This window comes from Geotrypetes seraphini, chromosome 2, assembly GCF_902459505.1.
Source record: "Geotrypetes seraphini chromosome 2, aGeoSer1.1, whole genome shotgun sequence".
NCBI classification, from domain to species: domain Eukaryota; kingdom Metazoa; phylum Chordata; class Amphibia; order Gymnophiona; family Dermophiidae; genus Geotrypetes; species Geotrypetes seraphini.
Window position 1 is genome coordinate 32,785,245 of NC_047085.1, and position 20,205 is coordinate 32,805,449.

The window sequence follows — 20,205 nt, forward strand, 5'->3', positions numbered from 1 at the left end:
AGCATGGAATATTGCTACTCTTTGGGTTTTGGCCAGGTATTAGTGACCTGGATCGGCCACCAGGAGAACAGGCTACTGGGCTTGATAGACCATTGGTCTGACCCTGTAAGGCTATTCTTATGCTCTTACATGTGCCAAGTATAGGACAATCAAGCCATTGTAACATCACTGATGAGGTTGGCTCTGAGGCCCTGTGGAATGAGGCATTATGACATCACTCTGGAATGTTGCTACTCCTTGGGTTTTGGCCAGGTACTAGGGATCTGGAATGGCCACCGTGAGAACGGGCTACTGGGCTTGATGGACCATTGGTCTGACCTAAAATCTCATGTATGTAAAGGGAAGGGGTGAGAAGCTGAGAGTCTTCAGCTTTAGAGCTTGGAGATCCCCATCAGCCAAAGCAAGCGTACACCACTTATACTGCATCCGCTCTTGTAGCAAAGTGGTGTACGCTTGCTTTGGCTGATGGGGATCTCCAAGCTCTAAAGCTGAAGACTCTCAGCATCTCTTTCTCTCCCCACCCTTTCCTCTGCTAGCATATTTCCCCTTCCCTTCTCTCAACCATCCTCTCCCCCTTCCCACCATGTACCTTTGAAATGGATGTCACCAACAGCAATCAGCAATTCACACCATGCTGCTTACACCAAGACAACAGCCTTCTTTATGACTCAACACCCTGTTTTTATATAGGCGGGACCACATCAGAGGGAAGAGTCTGGATCTGGCATGAGCAACTTGTGTGAATCACTGCCAGCAATTTCTGGAAGCGAAGAAAAATTTTAAGAGGTACACTGTGGTGGGGGAGTGGAGGGGGGAAGAGGCACCATGGGGAGAGATGGCAACAAACCACATCACTTGTGGACAGGGATGTTGCCAGACCTACCATTTTGGGTGGGCCCAGATTTAGCCTGGGTAGGCCCTTCTCACCCCTTCCCTTTACATACATGAGATTTTTTAAAATCTTCCCCTCAGCCCTTGCATCCATCACTATATCGCTCTCTCTCTCTCTCTTCCCTTCCATCTCCTTTGCTCCTACTTCACTCAATCTATAATTAAACTCTGGAATTCATTGCCAGAGAATGTGGTAAAAGCAGTTAGCTTAGCAGAGTTTAAAGAAAGTTTTGACAAAGGCGAACTGGCCTTGCAAAGGCCCCAAGACCTGAGGGAATTACTGGCTAAATTAATGCTAGCGACAGTTGTGCGAGGAAATTAAAAGCACACAGTGAGCTGCCGCTGTTAGTCCGGGGAGAGAAGACAAGGAAGATGGGAGATATGCGATGGCAGAAGGAGGGTAGGAGACACACAGTGCCAGCACTGTGTTTTGAGACCCTCAGTTCTAGAAAAGAGCTTTTACAATTACCATTATCCCAGGACAAGCAGGCATGATATTCTCACATGTGGGTGACGTCATCTACGGAGCCCCAGCGCGGACAGCTTTTCAAGCAAACTTGATTGAAGTTTCAAGTTTGCTACACTGCACCACGCATGTGCATGCCTTCTTGCCCACTAGAGGGCGCATCCCCACCTCGTGGTCCTCAGTTCAGTTTTTTCTGCGGAGCCAGAAGCCCTGTGGAAATTGAGCTCCTATTTTTCTGCCTTCTGACACCGCGTCTGGGTTATTTAGCTCGGTCGCTGTGCTTTATTTGTTGTTTTTCCTTCTTAGTCCGTCGTTTATCGTCAAAAAAAAAAAGTTTTATGTCTTCCGTTTGGCTCCATTTCAGTTACTTCAGGGTTGGCTCCCTGTCTTGGTACAGAAATGCTTTTAAAAGTTTTTTTGCACCTGAGATGGTAGTCACAAGATCGTAGTGTAAGTGGTAATTGGATCCAGCATTTTGCTAATTGATTTTGGATGAATAGGGCAATTTGTCTGGTAGCCTTTATATTGTTGCATGCTGGAAATTTTAAGTGGAAAATATTTCTGGTGGAATATCTGTTGGAGGTACCCTGGAGTAGGTTGGTCAACTCTGTTAGGTAGCTGGGGGCATTCCCTGTCAGGATCTTAAGGCAGTGATGCCTAATTTAAACTTGATCCTTGTGGTTATGGGCAGCCAATGTAGTTTCATATAATAGGGTTGTAGATGTTCCGAAATCTATAGTCCATATATGAGTCTTCATACTGCATTTTCAATTAGCTGTAGACACAATAGCAACGTTTTAGAGCAAAGAACTAGTGTCATATTGCAGTAGTCTAGTCAAGATAGGATTAGGGAGTGCACTAAAATTCAGAAAGCCTCTGTTTCAAGTATTTTCTGATGGATCTTAGCTTTCTCATCACGAGGAAAGATTGCTTTTATTATTGATTGTAACTTGGGTCTTCATGGATAGGTGGTTATTAATGTCTACTCCTCAGATTCGGGATTGTAGTTCTAGTGGAAAGTCTATAACGCCTACTGTAATCCTTGGAGTGTAGCGGTGGCCAGTTGAGGGTTTTAGCCAAAAAAGGTGGCAGGTTGTGGTCCAGATTTCTAGGATGTGGTCGTCTTTTGACAGTGGTGAGGTTGTTGGCTAATGCCTAGTGTGACCCTATGGCTCCAGATGAAAGGGGACGGATTGAGACATCCGGGTTTTACTTCCATTGAAAGCAACCACGATGTCTCAATCTGTTCTCCTTACTTCCATTGCTTTCAATGGAAGTAAAACCCGGATGTCTCAATCCGTCCCCTTTTTTTCTGGAGCCATAGGGTCACACTACTAATGCCGCCATTACAGGTAGCACGCTTGTTAGGTCGTGCAAAAAAAGGCTCATGAAACGTCTTCCTACAGGCTTAGAATATCTAACAAATAATTAGATTGGTGGCTTCTGTGAGTCCTGATTGGGGGGTTCCCTTGCCGCCTCAGCTGGATTCATGATCAAGATGAGCCGGTAGGAGGGAGAGCAACAGCGGCAGCATGAGAGGAAGGAAAATGGATGGAGCTGACAGAGGGGTAGGAGAGGAAGGAGCTGTGCCTAGCGATGTGTTCTTCTGAGCGGGTGCCAGATTCCTGCCCCTTTTACCAGGGTTGCTCCGCAGGCATAGCATGCATATACAGTAATTTGCATGCTCTTGTACTCAGCATTGCCCGATAAAAAAAAAAAATCACTCACAACATGGTATTTAATACTGTGTTGTCAGAGCTTTGAGGATCCTGAGCTACTAGTTCATATGGGGCAGGATAGATCAGGATGGGCCGAGTAGGTTTTGATGACACCTCGATAGCTGGGAAGTAAGGCCAGTGCAGGGCAGACTTTTCGTATGGTCTGAGCCCTGAAAATAGCAAGGACGGATCTGGAGCAAGTTTGCGTATTTTATACCACATTTTTATCATCTGAGTATCTTTTTTTTGGGGGGGGGAGGGGAAGACTGCTGGTTCAACATTGTCTTGATAATTTTATTTATTTTGGTTTGCATTCAGGTACTTGGGGCAATGGAGGAGTAAGGGCTCCTTTTACTAAGGTGAGCTAGCGTTTTTAACGCACGCAGGAAATGACCGCGCGCTACGCCTCTAGAACTAACGCCAGCTCAGTGCTGGCGTTAAGGCCTAGCGCGTGGGGCAGTGTAGCGCGCGCTGTTCCGCGAGTTAAAGCCCCAACGCATCTTAGTAAAAGGAGCCCTAAGTGACTTGAAAACCTCAAATACCCTTAGTGCAAATCCTGTTCTCCAAAAAAAGAGATTTCACTTTTTACTCCTTTACGATATAATACAGTATAATTTTAAACCTCTTCCTAAGGCTCAACAACGCACTGTGGACTTAAAACTCAAAAAACAACTGCTAGGCTTCAGGAGTCTTGTAAAGGGACTTTGGCTGAGCAGACTTGACACAAGAACATAGTAACATAGTAACATATAGTAACATAGTAACATATAGTAACATAGTAACATAGTAACATAGTAACATATAGTAACATAGTAACATAGTAACATACATAGTAACATAGTAACATATAGTAACATAGTAACAGTAACATATAGTAACATAGTAACATATAGTAACATAGTAACAGTAACATATAGTAACATAGTAACATAGTAACATATAGTAACATAGTAACATAGTAACATACATAGTAACATAGTAACATATAGTAACATAGTAACATAGTAACATATAGTAACATAGTAACATATAGTAACATAGTAACATACATAGTAACATAGTAACATATAGTAACATAGTAACACATAGTAACATAGTAACATATAGTAACATAGTAACATACATAGTAACATAGTAACATATAGTAACATAGTAACATATAGTAACATAGTAACATACATAGTAACATAGTAACATATAGTAACATAGTAACATAGTAACATACATAGTAACATAGTAACATATAGTAACATAGTAACATACATAGTAACATATAGTAACATATAGTAACATAGTAACATAGTAACATACATAGTAACATATAGTAACATAGTAACATAGTAACATACATAGTAACATAGTAACATATAGTAACATAGTAACATATAGTAACATAGTAACATATAGTAACATATAGTAACATAGTAACATACATAGTAACATAGTAACATATAGTAACATAGTAACATACATAGTAACATATAGTAACATAGTAACATATAGTAACATAGTAACATATAGTAACATAGTAACAGTAACATATAGTAACATATAGTAACATAGTAACATAGTAACATACATAGTAACATAGTAACATATAGTAACATAGTAACATAGTAACATATAGTAACATAGTAACATAGTAACATATAGTAACATAGTAACATATAGTAACATAGTAACATACATAGTAACATAGTAACATATAGTAACATAGTAACACATAGTAACATAGTAACATATAGTAACATAGTAACATACATAGTAACATAGTAACATATAGTAACATAGTAACATATAGTAACATAGTAACATACATAGTAACATAGTAACATATAGTAACATAGTAACATAGTAACATACATAGTAACATAGTAACATATAGTAACATAGTAACATACATAGTAACATATAGTAACATATAGTAACATAGTAACATACATAGTAACATATAGTAACATAGTAACATAGTAACATACATAGTAACATAGTAACATATAGTAACATAGTAACATATAGTAACATAGTAACATATAGTAACATATAGTAACATAGTAACATACATAGTAACATAGTAACATATAGTAACATAGTAACATACATAGTAACATATAGTAACATAGTAACATATAGTAACATAGTAACATACATAGTAACATAGTAACATAGTAACATAGTAACATATAGTAACATAGTAACATACATAGTAACATAGTAACATAGTAACATATAGTAATATAGTAACATAGTAACATATAGTAACATAGTAACATAGTAACATACATAGTAACATAGTAACATATAGTAACATAGTAATATATAGTAACATAGTAACATAGTAACATACATAGTAACATAGTAACACATAGTAACATACATAGTAACATAGTAACATACATAGTAACATAGTAACATACATAGTAACATAGTAACATAGTAACATACATAGTAACATAGTAACATAGTAACATACATAGTAACATAGTAACATATAGTAACAAAGTAACATATAGTAACAAAGTAACATATAGTAACATAGTAACATACATAGTAACATAGTAACATAGTAACATACATAGTAACATAGTAACATATAGTAACATAGTAACATATAGTAACATAGTAACATACCTAGTAACATAGTAACATAGTAACATACATAGTAACATAGTAACATACATAGTAACATAGTAACATATAGTAACATAGTAACATACATAGTAACATAGTAACATATAGTAACATAGTAATATATAGTAACATAGTAACATAGTAACATAGTAGATGACGGCAGATAAAGACCCGAATGGTCCATCCAGTCTGCCCAACCTGAACGGCCGAGTGTATGAAAGCCACGTGTGCCTGATCCAGCCCAGCGCTGGGAAAGATAAGTGCTCATCAGAACAGTATTAGGAACATTATATACTGGCACACAATCCGGACGCAGTCCAATTCCACGAGCGGGAAGCCATTTTATGGTCGTTCCCGACACAGCTGTTCTTTAGGAGTTCAGAGTAGGGCTCCCAGCGCATGTGGATGGAAATTTATTGAAATATTTGAAAAGTATTTATTACTGAAGGTACGAAAACACGGAGGAGGGTTTTAAAAAAAAAAAAAAAATGCCGATGATGTAACTCTAAGAGTAGCCTGAATGCTACGAGTCTGAGGCTTTTTCTCCCCCTTTACAAGACTCCTGAAGTAGAGTAGTGGCTTTTTGAGTTTTATGTGTCTTCTTCCTTTGGGAGGGGAGAATTGGGGGGTGCAGGGGTAGAATGAAATAGGTCATATAGAAATGTATATTGAAGGAATGATAAATTTCATATTTTATTTGATTAGATTAATTACTTCAATGCAGTGTGAATAGGGGAGGGGGAAGGGGGAAAGGGAGGTTGGGGTAGTAGGGGGGGTTGATATGGGTTATATGGAAATATATTTTGGAGGAATGTTAGAAATATGTATGAAAATATCATAATTGTGAATCTATTTGAAATGAAAATCTATTTGTATTATATTATATTTACTTATTTCCTTCAATAAAATGTTATAAATTAAAAATTATGCTATTGTAAAGGAGTAAAAAGTGAAATCTCTTCTTTGGAGAACAGGATTTGCACTAAGGGTATTTGAGTTTTTTTGATTCTTATAGTCCCTTTGTGAGTGTGGAGTGGATTAAGTGACTGGCTCAGGGTCACAAGGAGCAGCACAAGACTTGAACCCACAACCTCAGGGTGCTGAAGCTGTCGCTCTATCCACTGCGCCACATTCTCCACTAATGAATGTGATTGTTGGGCAGACTAGTTGGACCCCGCAGGTCTTTATCTGCCGTCATTTACTATTGGCACTAAACCTGCAGCAGCCCATTAAATAGCTGGCAAGGTTGAGCCAAATCCCCATCAAGCAAAGAAATTCAGTACCTGAGCCGCACCCCTCCTCCGTACGCTGCTTGCTCTAATGCGGACGTCGGCAGTGTGCCTTCAACCAATGACACCGGGACTTGCCCTCACACGTGCTCAGTTTGCGCAATAACTGAGCATGCTCAGGGATTCCCGGAGTCAGTGGCTGGACGCACACTGTTGACGTCCACCTTACAGTAGGAGCAGCTCGGGCACCACATTTTCTTTGGTTTTTGGGGTTTGGGCTTCCTTGCCAGCTATTTAATGTGCACAGGAGGGGAGGAGGGATTTTGTGTCCCCTACCCAGTCTACCCAGGGCACCCCTAAAATAGGAAGGCTGGCTATGCCCCTGGTACGCATACTTATACACATGTATTCAGCTGGGTTCTGTGTTAGGAATCACTGCCCAGGAAAAGGATCTAGGTGTCATTGTTGAGGATACGTTGAAACCCTCAACTCAATGTGCGGCAGCTGCTAAGAAAGCAAGTAGAATGCCAGGAATTATCAGGAAAGGAATGGAAAACAAAGATGGCAATGTTATAATGCCCTTATATCACTCTATGGTAATGCCGCACCTCAAATACTGTGTGTAGTTCTGGTCGCCGTATCTCAAAAAATGATATAGCGGAATTAGGAAAGGTACAGAGAAGGGCGCCAAAAATGATAAAAGGGATGAAGCAACTTCCCCATGAGGAGAGGCTAAAGTGGTTAGGGCCCTTCAGCTTAGAGACGAGACAGCTCAGGGGTGATATGATAGAGGTCTATAAAATACTGAGTGGAGTGGAAAGGGTTGATGTGAATCGCTTGTTCGCTCTTTCCAAAATTACTAGGGCTAGGGGACATGCGATAAAGCTAAGTAGTAGATTTAAAACAAACCAGAGAAAATATTTCTTCACACAACGTGTAATTAAGCTCTGGAATTAGTTGCTGGAAAATGTGGTGAAACTAGTTAGCTTAGCGGGGTTTAAAAAGGTTTGGTTAATTTCCTAAAAGAGAAGTCCATAGGCCCATTATGGAGATGGTTTGGGGAAATCCACTGCTTATTCCTAGCATAAACAGCATAGAATCTGTTTTGCTACTTGAGATCTAGCTAGGTACTTGGGACCAGGGTTGGCCACTGTTGGAAACAGGATACTGGGCTTGACAGACCTTTGTTCTGTCCAATATGGCAATTCTTATGTTATCTTCCAAGCTATTATTAAATATTGTATTTGTAAAAGCAGGATTTTTTGTTTCACTAGTCATTTCTGTGCCAAGTCTTGCTGGTGAAGTAGGAGCGCCCTCTTATGGTTAATAAATTTTCTGCCTTGCAACATTGAATCTTCCATATATGACTATTACTCATGTAAGATTCTGTTAAAAATGATGGGGGGGAAAATAAAGTATATGTGCATGTAATTTCTTCCTGACTTCTGCTTTCCAGTCCCGGTGCTCCATTTTTCTTTCATGGACAGAAGGTGATTATGGATAAAAGTACATGCATTTTACAAGTTTTGCAGAACACACACAGAAATCCAATAGCAAACATGATCATTTTCAAAACAGGAAGGTGACCATTTTTTTGTCAAAAATGGTCATTTCTCAGATGTATTTTATGCACTGTGCATTTATCTTTTTGAACCATTTTTGACCCCCCCCCCCCATCCAAAAGCAAATGGCACAAAACACGACATTGGGATATAGGAGGGGACCACCATTTTTAGCAGCCTGGCCACACCGACATCCCAGCAGAGCAGTGAGGCACTCTAGGGCACAGTTCTTCAACCGCCGGTCCGCGGACCGGTGCCGGTCTGCAGAAAATTCCTGCCGGTCCGCACAGGACCGGCGAGATTAACTTCTTCAATTTCCTGCCGGTCCGCACAGGACCGGCAAGATCGAGGAGCGCAGGGCCGGAGATAAAATAGGGAGCCTCCGACTGTGCTTTCTTCCCTCCCAGCTGCTCTCCTTACAAGTGCAGCGATTCAGGAAGGAAGTCTTGGAGCTTTTGCTGAGTCGGGCCGCCTCTGATGATGCAACTTCCGCTTTCCTCAGAGGCAGTGTGACCCAACATAGGACCCGAGGCTGCCTTACTGAATCGCAGCGCTGGTAAATAAGGAGAGTTGCTGGGAGGGGAGAAAGCTGCTGGCATGGTGAAAAAAAAAAAAAAAGGACAGCTGCTACTGGACCTGGAGAGGGAGAAGGAGAGATGCTGCTGGGAGGGGGGAGGGAAAGGAGTCTGGGAAGCTGCTGGGTAATGGGGAAAAAGGGACAGCTGCTACTGGACCTGGAGAGGGAGAAGGAGAGATGCTGCTGGGAGGGGGGAGGGAAAGGAGTCTGGGAAGCTGCTGGGTAATGGGGAAAAAGGGACAGCTGCTACTGGACCTGGAGAGGGAGAAGGAGAGATGCTGCTGGGAGGAGAGGAGGGAAAGAAAAAGGAAGAGAGTTACTGCTGGACAGGGGGAGGAGGGAAGGGAGAAGAAAAAAGGAACAAAACAGCTTGCAGGGAGATTAGAGGAGGGGAAGGGGAGAGATAGGAATGAGATAGGAAGGGAGGGTCAGCAGAGAAATTGAGAGGGACAAAGATGCTAGATCTGGTGTAGGAGAGATAAAAATGAAGAGAGCAAGTTTCCAAGTTTCCAAGTTTATTAAATAGTTTGATTAATCGCCATATCAAAATTCAAGGCGATGTACAAAATAAAACACATAGTTATAAAACATAGGTAAAATATTATATAAATAAATACTGTTACAAACACAAATCACAATATTAAAATAAACATAGATTATTGGACATTAATTAGAAACAAAAGGAAAGTTCATTAATGGTTACAATGCATATTAAAAAAAAATAAATAAATAATAAAAAAAAAAGGGTAATAACATGGGGGGGGAAATTACTAAAAATAAGATAATAAAAGATCGTTAATCGCTAAAAGCATCATTAAAAAGGAAACTTGAAGCAGTGAAGCTGGAGTGAATCGTGTAAAAAGGAGAGAGGGGCATAGGCTGGATGGAAAGGGGAAAGGGGCATAGAAAGAAGACAAATACCATGGAAGGGGAAGAGGTCAGACAGTAGATGGAAGGGGCAGATGCTGGATTGAAGAGACAGAGAGGGCAGGCGCTGGAAGGAAGAGAGTGAAAAGAAGATGAAAGCAGAAACCAGAGACAACAAAAGGTAGAAACAAATAATTTTATTTCTATTTTGTGATTAGAATATATCAGATTTGAAATATATATCCTGCTAGAGACATAACTGGGGACTGCAGTATTCTGTTAGCATGATATTTCTATGTAGCATTCTATAATAACTTGGCTTGTTCAGTTTTCTTGATAGTAAAGGGGATATATGTGAAGGGGAGGGGAGACAGGGGTTTTGTTGGTCCGTGCTCTGTATATTTGTATTTATAAAATCACAATTGTTCAGAATATTGTTTCTTTTTATACTTTAATAAAATACGTTCAATATAAAATCATAATTGCGGCTTGTGCAGATGGGATCAGATGGTTTGCGGGGACCGAGCTCGCGGAAATGGAGCGTGAACAGGGTTTTTAAATTTTAGTTCTATTAGTTTGCCGGTCCACAAAATAATTCTTTTATTTCTGCCGGTCCACGGGTGTAAAAAGGTTGAAGAACACTGCCCTAGGGGGCACTTCGGTGAACTTTACATAAAAAGGTCCAGGGACTCATTTTACCCTAATCTCCTTATATTATTATATTGTTAGGGTTACCAGACGTCCTGGACATGTCCTCTTTTTAGAGGACTGTCTGGACTCCCGGATGGACATTCCAAAACCCGGCATTTATTTGGCTGCATCTGGAGGGCCTTATAGCATGCGTGGATAATTTCACACACATCCAGGCCCTCCAGACACAACTGGAACTCATCTGGAATGAGAGGAGGCTGTGTGGGGCGGGCCCAGAGGTGGAACTGGGCAGAGCTGGAGGCAGAACTGGGTGGGGCTGGAGGCGGAACTGGGCAGAGACGGAGACAGAACTGAGCAGAGATGGAGGTAGAACTGGGCGGGGCTGGAGGTGGAACTGGGCAGAGACAGAGGCGGAACTGACCAGAGATGGAGGCGGAACTGGGCAGGGCTGGAGGCAGAACTGGGCAGAGATGGAGGCGGAACTGGGCGGGGCTGGAGGTGGAACTGGGCAGAGACGGAGGGGGAACTGGGTGGGGCTGGAGGTGGAACAGGGTGGGGCTGGAGGCAGAACTGGGCAGAGATGGAGGCGGAATTGGGCGGGGCTAGAGGTGGAACTGGGTGGGGCTGGAGGTGGAACAGGGTGGGGCTGGAGGTGGAACTGGGCAGAGACAGAGGCGGAACTGACCAGAGATGGAGGCGGAAGTGGGCAGGGCTGGAGGCAGAACTGGGCAGAGATGGAGGCGGAACTGGGCGGGGCTGGATATGGAACAGGGTGGGGCTGGAGGTGGAACTGGGCAGAGACAGAGGGGGGACTGGGTGGGGCTGGAGGTGGAACTCAGCAGAGACGGAGGTGGAAATGGGTGGGGCTGGAGGTGGAACAGGGTGGGGCTGGAGGCAGAACTGGGCGGAGCTGGAGGCAGAACAGGGCGGGGCTGGAGGCGGAACTGGGCAGGGCTGGAGGCAGAACTGGGAAGAGATGGAGGCGGAACTGGGCGGGGCTGGATGTGGAACAGGGTGGGGCTGGATGTGGAACTGGGCAGAGACGGAGGTGGAACTGGGTGGGGCTGGAGGTGGAACAGGGTGGGGCTGGAGGTGGAACTCGGCAGAGACGGAGGTGGAACTGGGTGGGGCTGGAGGTGGAACAGGGTGGGGCTGGAGGTAGAACTGGGCAGAGACAGAGGTGGAACTGAGCAGAGATGGAGACAGAACTGGGCGGGGCTGGAGGCGTAACTGGGCGGGGCTGGAGGCGTAACTGGGCGGGGCTGGAGGCAGAACTGGGTGGGGCTGGAGGTGGAACTGGGCAGGGCTAGAGGCAGAACTGGGTGGGGCTTGAGGCGGAACAGGGTAGGGTCATATATCTAGGATTTTGTGGAAGAAAATATGGTAACTCTATATATGAAAGCTGCACGTGCTATGCAACCAATTCAATTCCTATGGGCATCATCGCATTTGCTGTGCTGGGACTTTCTACTGCAGCTTTGTAAAAGGGGCCCAAAGTTAGGGCAGCAAAAATTCTGTCTTAAGTTTATGTTCTGAGTTACTCAGGCACTGGCTCACTTTTCTGCATGTGGTTACAGACAAAGCGATTTACATATTTTGGACAGGCCGAAGTCACAAGGAGCTGCAGTGGGATCTGAACTCACAACCTCAGAGTGCTGAGGCATCTGCTCAAACCATTAGATCACTCCTCCACTCCATATTATATGATGAGCCCTCTAAAACTCATCCAAAAACCTACTGTACCTATATAAAGATGACACCTGCAGGCAGAAGGGCTATTGTGGTTTGTTTGTACAGGTGGATACAGTAAATTTTGGGTGGGTTTTGGAGGGCTTGCTATACAATATCATATAATATAAGTGGGTTATGGTGAGATGGGACAGCAGAATATGTTCTGAGACAAACATGGCTGAGAGACATGGAAGAGGACCAGTATCTTGGTATCTCCACAATCCATCATCAGTGCCATGTTCTCTATTAAGTCAATAAGTCTTAAACAGGGAAAAAAGGTCGAATGAAACACATGAAATATCGGTAATGCATAAATGATAACATGTGTTCAAACAATTCTATGTAACTGTTCATTACACCAAAAATAGTTTCCCATCTTATGCTCAGAAGAGTGTAACCCTCCCGGGGACAAGCCCTATAGGGCTCAATCTATTGCCTATTTAAACTTTTAAAGCAGCGTTGAAAATCATTTTAGCTTGTAATAATTGACGCATACGCAGTGATTAGGCAGTGGGTTTTCCTAGAGGGCTTGTCCCCGGGAGGGCTACACTTTTCTGAGCATATGTAAGATTGAAAACTATTTTTGGTGTAATGAACAGTTACATAGAATTGTTTGAACACATGTTATCATTTATGTATGTCCTCTATTAAGGATGGGCTGGGGAGGGCATCAATGAGAACTCTTCTAACTTGGAACATGAGGATGCTACTGGCCAGACTTTATGGTAGATATCCTGCAAAGAGGATGGTTGGATAGGCTGGAGTGAGCTTGGACGGCAACTTCAACATTTGGAACCTACGTGGACTTTACAGTCTATGGCCCAGAAATATCAAAGAAGAGTCAAGTTAATTTAATGGGTATATCTTATGGGAAGATTGGATGAACCGTTGAGATCTTTATCTGGCAGAAACCCAAAGAGTAGCAGCATTCCAGAGCTGAGATTGTGATGTCATAATGCCTCATTCCACCAATGCCTAAAAGCCAACCTCAGCAGTGATGTCACAATGGCTTGATTAGATGGTAACTTCACCCTTTGGAACCTAGGACAACACCAGGTGGACTTTACAGTCTATGGCCCAGAAATATCAAAGAAGAGTCAAGTTAATTTAATCGTGTTTTTAATGGATATAACTAATGGGCAGACTGGATGGACTGTTCAGGTCTTTATCTGCCGTCATTTACTAGAAGAGTACTTTGGTGGGGGTCAGAGATGAGTCATACAACATAGAGCAGTACAAGAAAAGAGGTAATCAGCAAATATGTTTTGCGTTCACATAGTTTCTTTCAACAATGGTCTCGCAAATGATGCGGAAATGAGTCTTGCTGGGCTTAATATCAAAATCCTTCATAAAAAGGCAAAACACTGTCAACGGGTTAAGATTTATGACAGCGTGTCAGCATGTAGCACACTTTGAAGGCTTGTATTTCATATAAACATGTCTATAATAATAACATAAACCCCGGATAAGCATTTAAGCTATTTCATAGTCTTTTGAGGGCGCCAGGTTGGTCATACCCGACAGGGCTTTCTGCTGCAGGACTCCCAAGCCAGATGAGTCCGAAACTACTCCACCCATGCTCGTAAGACATTATGATGGGATAGTGTGTGTGGGAAGAACGTGGAAGTCCCAGTGCTGAGGTCCTTTGGCTTTTCTTGCATGACAAATTCAAACATATTTGTCCATGTAACGCCTCGTCTTCGAAATGCCCACTGGATGCCAATTCAACATCGCATAACCTATACAATTTGACTCCTTTGTTTCAAAATCCGACAAGTAAACCTTCCAGCTTTCCTTGATAAATGATTTAGGACTTTGCGGTCTGGAGATCAAAATTTACTTACAATACCCTCTCTAAAAACGAAGAAATGAGATATTCTCAGTATGGGCACCACAGCTATGGAACACCTTGGAGGAGTGCCATCTCTGGATAAATTGTATAAAGATGCCTTTGAGGTTTAAATCTAAGCACCATGCTCCACCTTTCCATAAGGAAAAGAGTCTTCAAGTTTCAAGTTTATTTGTATTTGATAAATCGCTTATCCATAATTTACTAAGCGAGTTACAACCAAAATATAAAAATAAGTCATAAAATTAACATACTATTTAAAATGGGCGAGACGAACAAACGTACTGACAAACTTGGATACAGGAGGAAAAAAGGGGTAAAGTTACAAAATTGGTGTTAAGCTAGATTAACGAAAAAAAAACGTAAATGGAAAGAACATAAGGGAAGGTAATAAAATTAATTTTTCTATATAAAATTTTTTTTTTTTTTAATCTTTTTGTTTTCAGAGATGTTTTCTACATTATTTAAGATTTAAAGGTTAAATGCGTCTTTAAAAAGAAATGTCTTAAGATTTGAAGTCAAATGAGACTAAATATAATTCCCCTTGTTAACCCAGTTGTATTTTCCCATATTTATTTCTGTTCTCTAATCCTGTCAGGTTAGTCCTTGTCTGATTCTGTCCAGATTTTTAACCTGTAATATATATTTTATCATATACATCGCTTAGAAGTTTTATAATCGATATTATCAAATTTTAAATAAACCTGAAACCTGACTGGGAGTCTTCTCTTTCCAACAAACATTTCTCTTCAAGTCTTGCCAGTTTAGTGAGGGTGGGCTGCAATTCAGTATCAAAGTTGAATGTCTTAAACAGGCAGGGCTGGTGTTAGACATACTGGGGCCCAGGGCAGAAATTAAGGAGGAGGCCCCAGTTCTCCTCCTCCCTGCCCCCTCTCCTAATTTCCCCACCCATCAAATGCCCTCTCATCCAGCATCTCTCCCTTCCTCTTCCCTTCCCTCTCCCTCCCTCCGGTCTACCAAATGCACTCCCATCCAGCATCTCTCCCTTCCTCTTCCCTTCCCTCTCCTTCCCTCCGGTCTACCAAATGCCCTCTCATCCAGCATCTCTCCCTTCCTCTTCCCTTCCCTCTCCCTCCCTCCGGTCTACCAAATGCCCTCTCATCCAGCATCTCTCCCTTCCTCTTCCCTTCCCTCTCCCTCCCTCCGGTCTACCAAATGCCCTCTCATCCAGCATCTCTCCCTTCCTCTTCCCTTCCCTCTCCCTCCCTCCGGTCTACCAAATGCCCTCTCATCCAGCATCTCTCCCTTCCTCTTCCCTTCCCTCTCCCTCCTTCCGGTCTACCAAATGCCCTCTCATCCAGCATCTCTCCCTTCCTCTTCCCTTCCCTCTCCCTCCCTCCGGTCTACCAAATGCCCTCTCATCCAGCATCTCTCCCTTCCTCTTCCCTTCCCTCTCCCTCCCTCCGGTCTACCAAATGCCCTCTCATCCAGCATCTCTCCCTTCCTCTTCCCTTCCCTCTCCCTCCCTCCGGTCTACCAAATGCCCTCTCATCCAGCATCTCTCCCTTCCTCTTCCCTTCCCTCTCCCTCCCTCCGGTCTACCAAATGCACTCCCATCCAGCATCCTTCCTTTGATTTAAAAATGAATTGCTCCAGGAGGCTTCTGGGGGCCCCTGTGGGATGGGTTGCCCTTCCCTTCTCCCTCCCCCATTCTGAAGACAACGTGGTCACTGGCGTGGCCATGATTCGGTAGCACCGCTCTCAGATTGGGCACTGTTCCCCTGCTGCAGTCTGTCCAAGCGAAAACAGGAAGTTGTGTCAAAGAGTGGGAACCGTGGCAAGGGAACAACCACGTGCAAGGAATCCATGAGCATCATTAGAGAACCGCTACCATGCCAGCGACCTCTTTGCATTTTAAAAGGTGAGGGGGCTTCGGAATGAGGTGGGAAGAAGGGAAGGGCATCCTGGCTCTCTGGGACCCCCTAAAACTGTGGGGCCCAGGGGTAGTTGCCTAGCTTGCCTCCCCTAACGCCAGCCCTGGAGGCAAACCACGATAGTATTTTTTTCTACGTTAGAATTTATAGCGCCGGCTTTCCTTGTTTATCATTTTAGTTTTTTTTTATTTCTAAGAAAAATATTCGTAGATCCGGTTAGTTTTATTTTCCTACAGCAAACGCATGTCGTTAAAAAAATTTGGGGATAGGACCTTAGCATTCCAAGCAGGATTATTGAATTCATGTTTGAATCTTCTCGTTTCTCCATTTCTTATTTACTATCAGTTTCGAAAAGATCTTAAAACCCACTTATTTAAACAATATAATATACATTACTGATTTTCATATTATCATATAGTTATAATGTACTTTTAATCTTTTTATCTATACTTATTTTAGTTTATATTGTGGGTTTTTTTAATTCATTAGTTTTAATGCTTATATTAGTTACTTAGAATTATATTAGGTATGATATTATTATATTGTATGCTGAGTACTTATTGTGTAACCTGCTATGAACTGCTGGTTTGACGGTATATAAAAATAAATTATTATTAATTAACTCAAAGTACTTAATAGGAAGGGGCTTTGTAAGATATTTGAAAGTAGCTTTCTTGTAATATAACTTCAGGACAAATTGTACTGGATTGGTGAAAATGTCTTTTGATTTACATTTCCCTTGTTTACATTTGTAGGTTTTTGATAGTCCTTGGGTGTTTGATCTTGGCCATTCTAACAACGTTCAAGGAATACGAGACGGCTTCGGGCGACTGGTTGCTGATGCTGGTAAGTACATGATTGCTATTTAGCACAGTGCTGTGCTTTTGATATGCTTTAGTTGTAATGGGATGTCCAAGACCTGGATTTAACTGATATAATGTGCAATAATTTAGTATAGTGGGAAAGGGCAGTCCTCTAGAGCAGTGTTCTTCAACCACCGGTCCACGGACCAGCGCCGGTCCACAGAAATTTCCTGCCGGTCCACAGGGCCAGCACATGCATCAGGCCCAAAACAGTGTTCTTCAACCGCCGGTCCACGGTGCGATCGATGCGGCGTTATCTTCGAGCCAGCTCCCTCTTCCTAACTGATTCAGTGCACAAAGCCACGGGCAGTGGCTCCTGCGCCTGAACCGGAAGCCTTCTCTCTGACGTTGCAACGTCAGAGGGAAGGCTTCCAGATGAGGCACGGGACGTGCAAGGTGCAATTAGTACTATTATGGGGGAGGGGTCTGGGGCGGAGATTGGGTAGAGATGGGCGGGGTCTGGCCCACGACTTAGCCCCGTGTTCTTCAACCGCCGGTCCACTGACCGATGCCGGTCCACAAAATAATTCTTTTATTTCTGCCGGTCCATAGGTGTAAAAAGGTTGAAAAACACTGCTCTAGAGCCTCAAAACAATCAGGTCGTCAAGATTTCTACAATGAATATGCATCCACTCCATTCAAGTTTATTTCATATTTGATAAAATCGCTTTTTTTCAAAGATTACAAAGCGATGTACAATAAACAATTTTCAAATAAGGGGGACATACAATATAGGGATAGACAGACGTGCACTTCATGGGGAAATCAGGGAAGAACTACAATTTGACATAGAAAGAGAACAAATAAGGATAAAACAATAGGAATTATATTAGATTAGATCAGTGCTTGCCTACTTCAATTGGGAATAGCAGCTCGATTTAAGGGGCTCGCAAATCAGTTAAAAGCGTCTCTATATAGGAAACGTTTTAGTTTTGATTTGAATTTCTCGAGGTTCTTTTCTTCTCTTACCTGTGTGGGTAATAAGTTCCACGTTTTGGGGGGGGGCGGTGACAGAGAAGAGTGTGGTATGTCTAGTATTTATGATTTGTAGGGATGGAACAGTAAGTGGGTTTTTATCCTCAGGTCGTAAGGAGCGGAAAGGAGAATACGAAATGATAACTCGATCTAGGAATCGCGGTGTGTTGAATTGTAGACCTTTAAATGTAATGAGCGCCTGTTTATAAGTTATTCAGTGGTTGATAGGAAGCCGATGTGCCTTCTTTAATAATGGTGTTATATGGTCAAATTTTCTTTTACCTGTAATGATTTTTATTGCGGTAGTGTAGTGGCCCCATCCCTTTCAGGCAAAGGAGAGTATTCGCCTCCATTGGACAAGAAATACCCTCCTCATCCAACTTCCTAGAGAGAAGATAACTCATTTTCCTTAGAACATAAGAGCATAAGAAATGCCTCCGCTGGATCAGACCTGAGGTCCATCGTGCCCAGCAGTCCGCTCACGCGGCGGCCCAACAGGTCCAGGACCTATGCAGTAATCCTCTATCTATACCCCTCTATCCCCTTTTCCATCAGGAAATTGTGCAATCCTTTCTTAAACCCCAGTACCGTACTCTGCCCTATTACGCTCTCTGGAAGCGCATTCCAGGTGTCCATCACACGTTGGGTAAAGAAGAACTTCCTAGCATTCGTTTTGAATCTATCCCCTTTCAACTTTTCCGAATGCCCTCTTGTTCTTTTATTTTTCGAAAGTTTGAAGAATCTGTCCCTCTCTACTCTCTCTATGCCCTTCATGATCTTGTAAGTCTCTATCATATCCCCTCTAAGTCTCCTCTTCTCCAGGGAAAAGAGTCCCAGTTTCTCCAATCTTTCTCTATCTCTCTCTCTCTATTTCTGTCTCTCTTTCTTTCTCTTTCTCTCTCTCTCTCTATTTCTCTCTGTCTCCCTTTCTCTCTCTATTTCTCTCTGTCTCCCTTTCTCTCTCTCTCCCTCTCTACGCTCTCTATGCCTCTCATGATCTTATAAGTCTCTATCATATCCCCTCTAAGTCTCTTCTTCTCCAGGGAAAAGAGACCCAGTTTCTCCAATCTCTCAGCGTATGAAAGGTTTTCCATCCCTTTTATCAGACGTGTCGCTCTCCTCTGAACCCTCTCGAGTAACGCCATATCCTTCTTAAGGTACGGCGACCAATATTGGACGCAGTATTCCAGATGCGGGCGCACCATCGCCCGATACAACGGCAGGATAACTTCTTTCGTCCTGGTTGTAATACCCTTCTTGATTATACCTAGCATTCTATTCGCTTTCTTAGAACAATTTTCTGAACTAAAAGTGTTTTCATAGATTTACGGAAAATATAGAAGGAGAGAAGAGCTCTGACACAAGAGGGAATCCCATTCCAAATCACTGTAAAAGTATCTGAGAAAGATTGAGTGATATTGCCAATAGATTTTATTCCTTTTAAAGATGGAAAGGACAGTTTAAATGTCTGAGAGTTTCTTGAATCAGAAGATCTCTGGCCATTCAAAGACAGAGGAATCAAATAGCCCATGCATGACTTTAAAAACCACAGAAGCGCATTTAAACTGTTCTCTAAGATGGACGGGGAGACTAAAGTTTCATCTCCTTTAGCGTGGCTGGCGGGAATTCCCAAGCCCTGCCAGCCAAAGACCTCCTCCCCGCCGAAAGAGTTTACCGATTGGGTGGCCGCTGTCAGTGTCGTGGAACCGCCGCCGCTGCTGCCAGCTCAAAGACACTCTCTCCCTCACGCACGTGCTCAATTTTCATGTTTGCATGAAACTTAGCACATGCACACGGAGGCTAGTAGCTGAGGATCCAGAACGGTCCCATCGGCCGCCCGTAGCCCAATCTGTAAACTCTTTCATTGGGGAGGAGGTCTTCAGCTTAAGAATCCCTAGCAGGATAAGTGTACCAGTCTGGTTCTTTGGGAGCAGCAAAGCCCTCTGGGGATTTAAGTCCACACAGCACGCTGACTTTTCTTAGGCATCTTAGCATAAACACGTAAACTTGTTCTTATAAAAGAAACTGAGCAAAAGCCCACTTAAAGTGGGGGCAGAACAGAAAATGATAAGGCAGATAGGGTGGGAGCCTATAGAGGGAATGCCAAACCGATAAGGGTTGGAGCTAGGACTTTAAAAGTAGCTTCAAAAAAAGGGGGCTGAGCCGGAAGTTAATTGGGGCCTGGCTAACTCAGTCTGGTTTTTAGTTAACTTGAGGCAAAAAGTTAGGTCAGCCTTTTTGCCGTCCTAACTTTATAGTTTCAAGTTTCAAGGTTATTATCACATTTGATTAATCGCTTA

General features: G+C 42.8%; 1 protein-coding gene across 4 annotated transcripts in view; it reads left to right on the forward strand.

The window, feature by feature from the left end:
• KCNQ3 (potassium voltage-gated channel subfamily Q member 3) overlaps nt 1-20,205 on the forward strand; it is a 362,225-nt gene that overhangs the window by 203,733 nt on the left and 138,287 nt on the right. For 3 of the 4 annotated variants that reach the window (XR_004537948.1, XM_033929424.1, XM_033929427.1), the window contains exon 2: nt 16,823-16,913. Coding sequence is in view for 3 of the 4 variants with exons in the window: in XM_033929424.1 (XP_033785315.1) it covers nt 16,823-16,913 (91 nt within the window). In the remaining variant the exon portion in view is untranslated. Of the gene's footprint in view, nt 1-707; nt 787-16,822; nt 16,914-20,205 lie in introns of those variants that run through there. The other variant, XM_033929425.1, reaches the window with a different exon arrangement.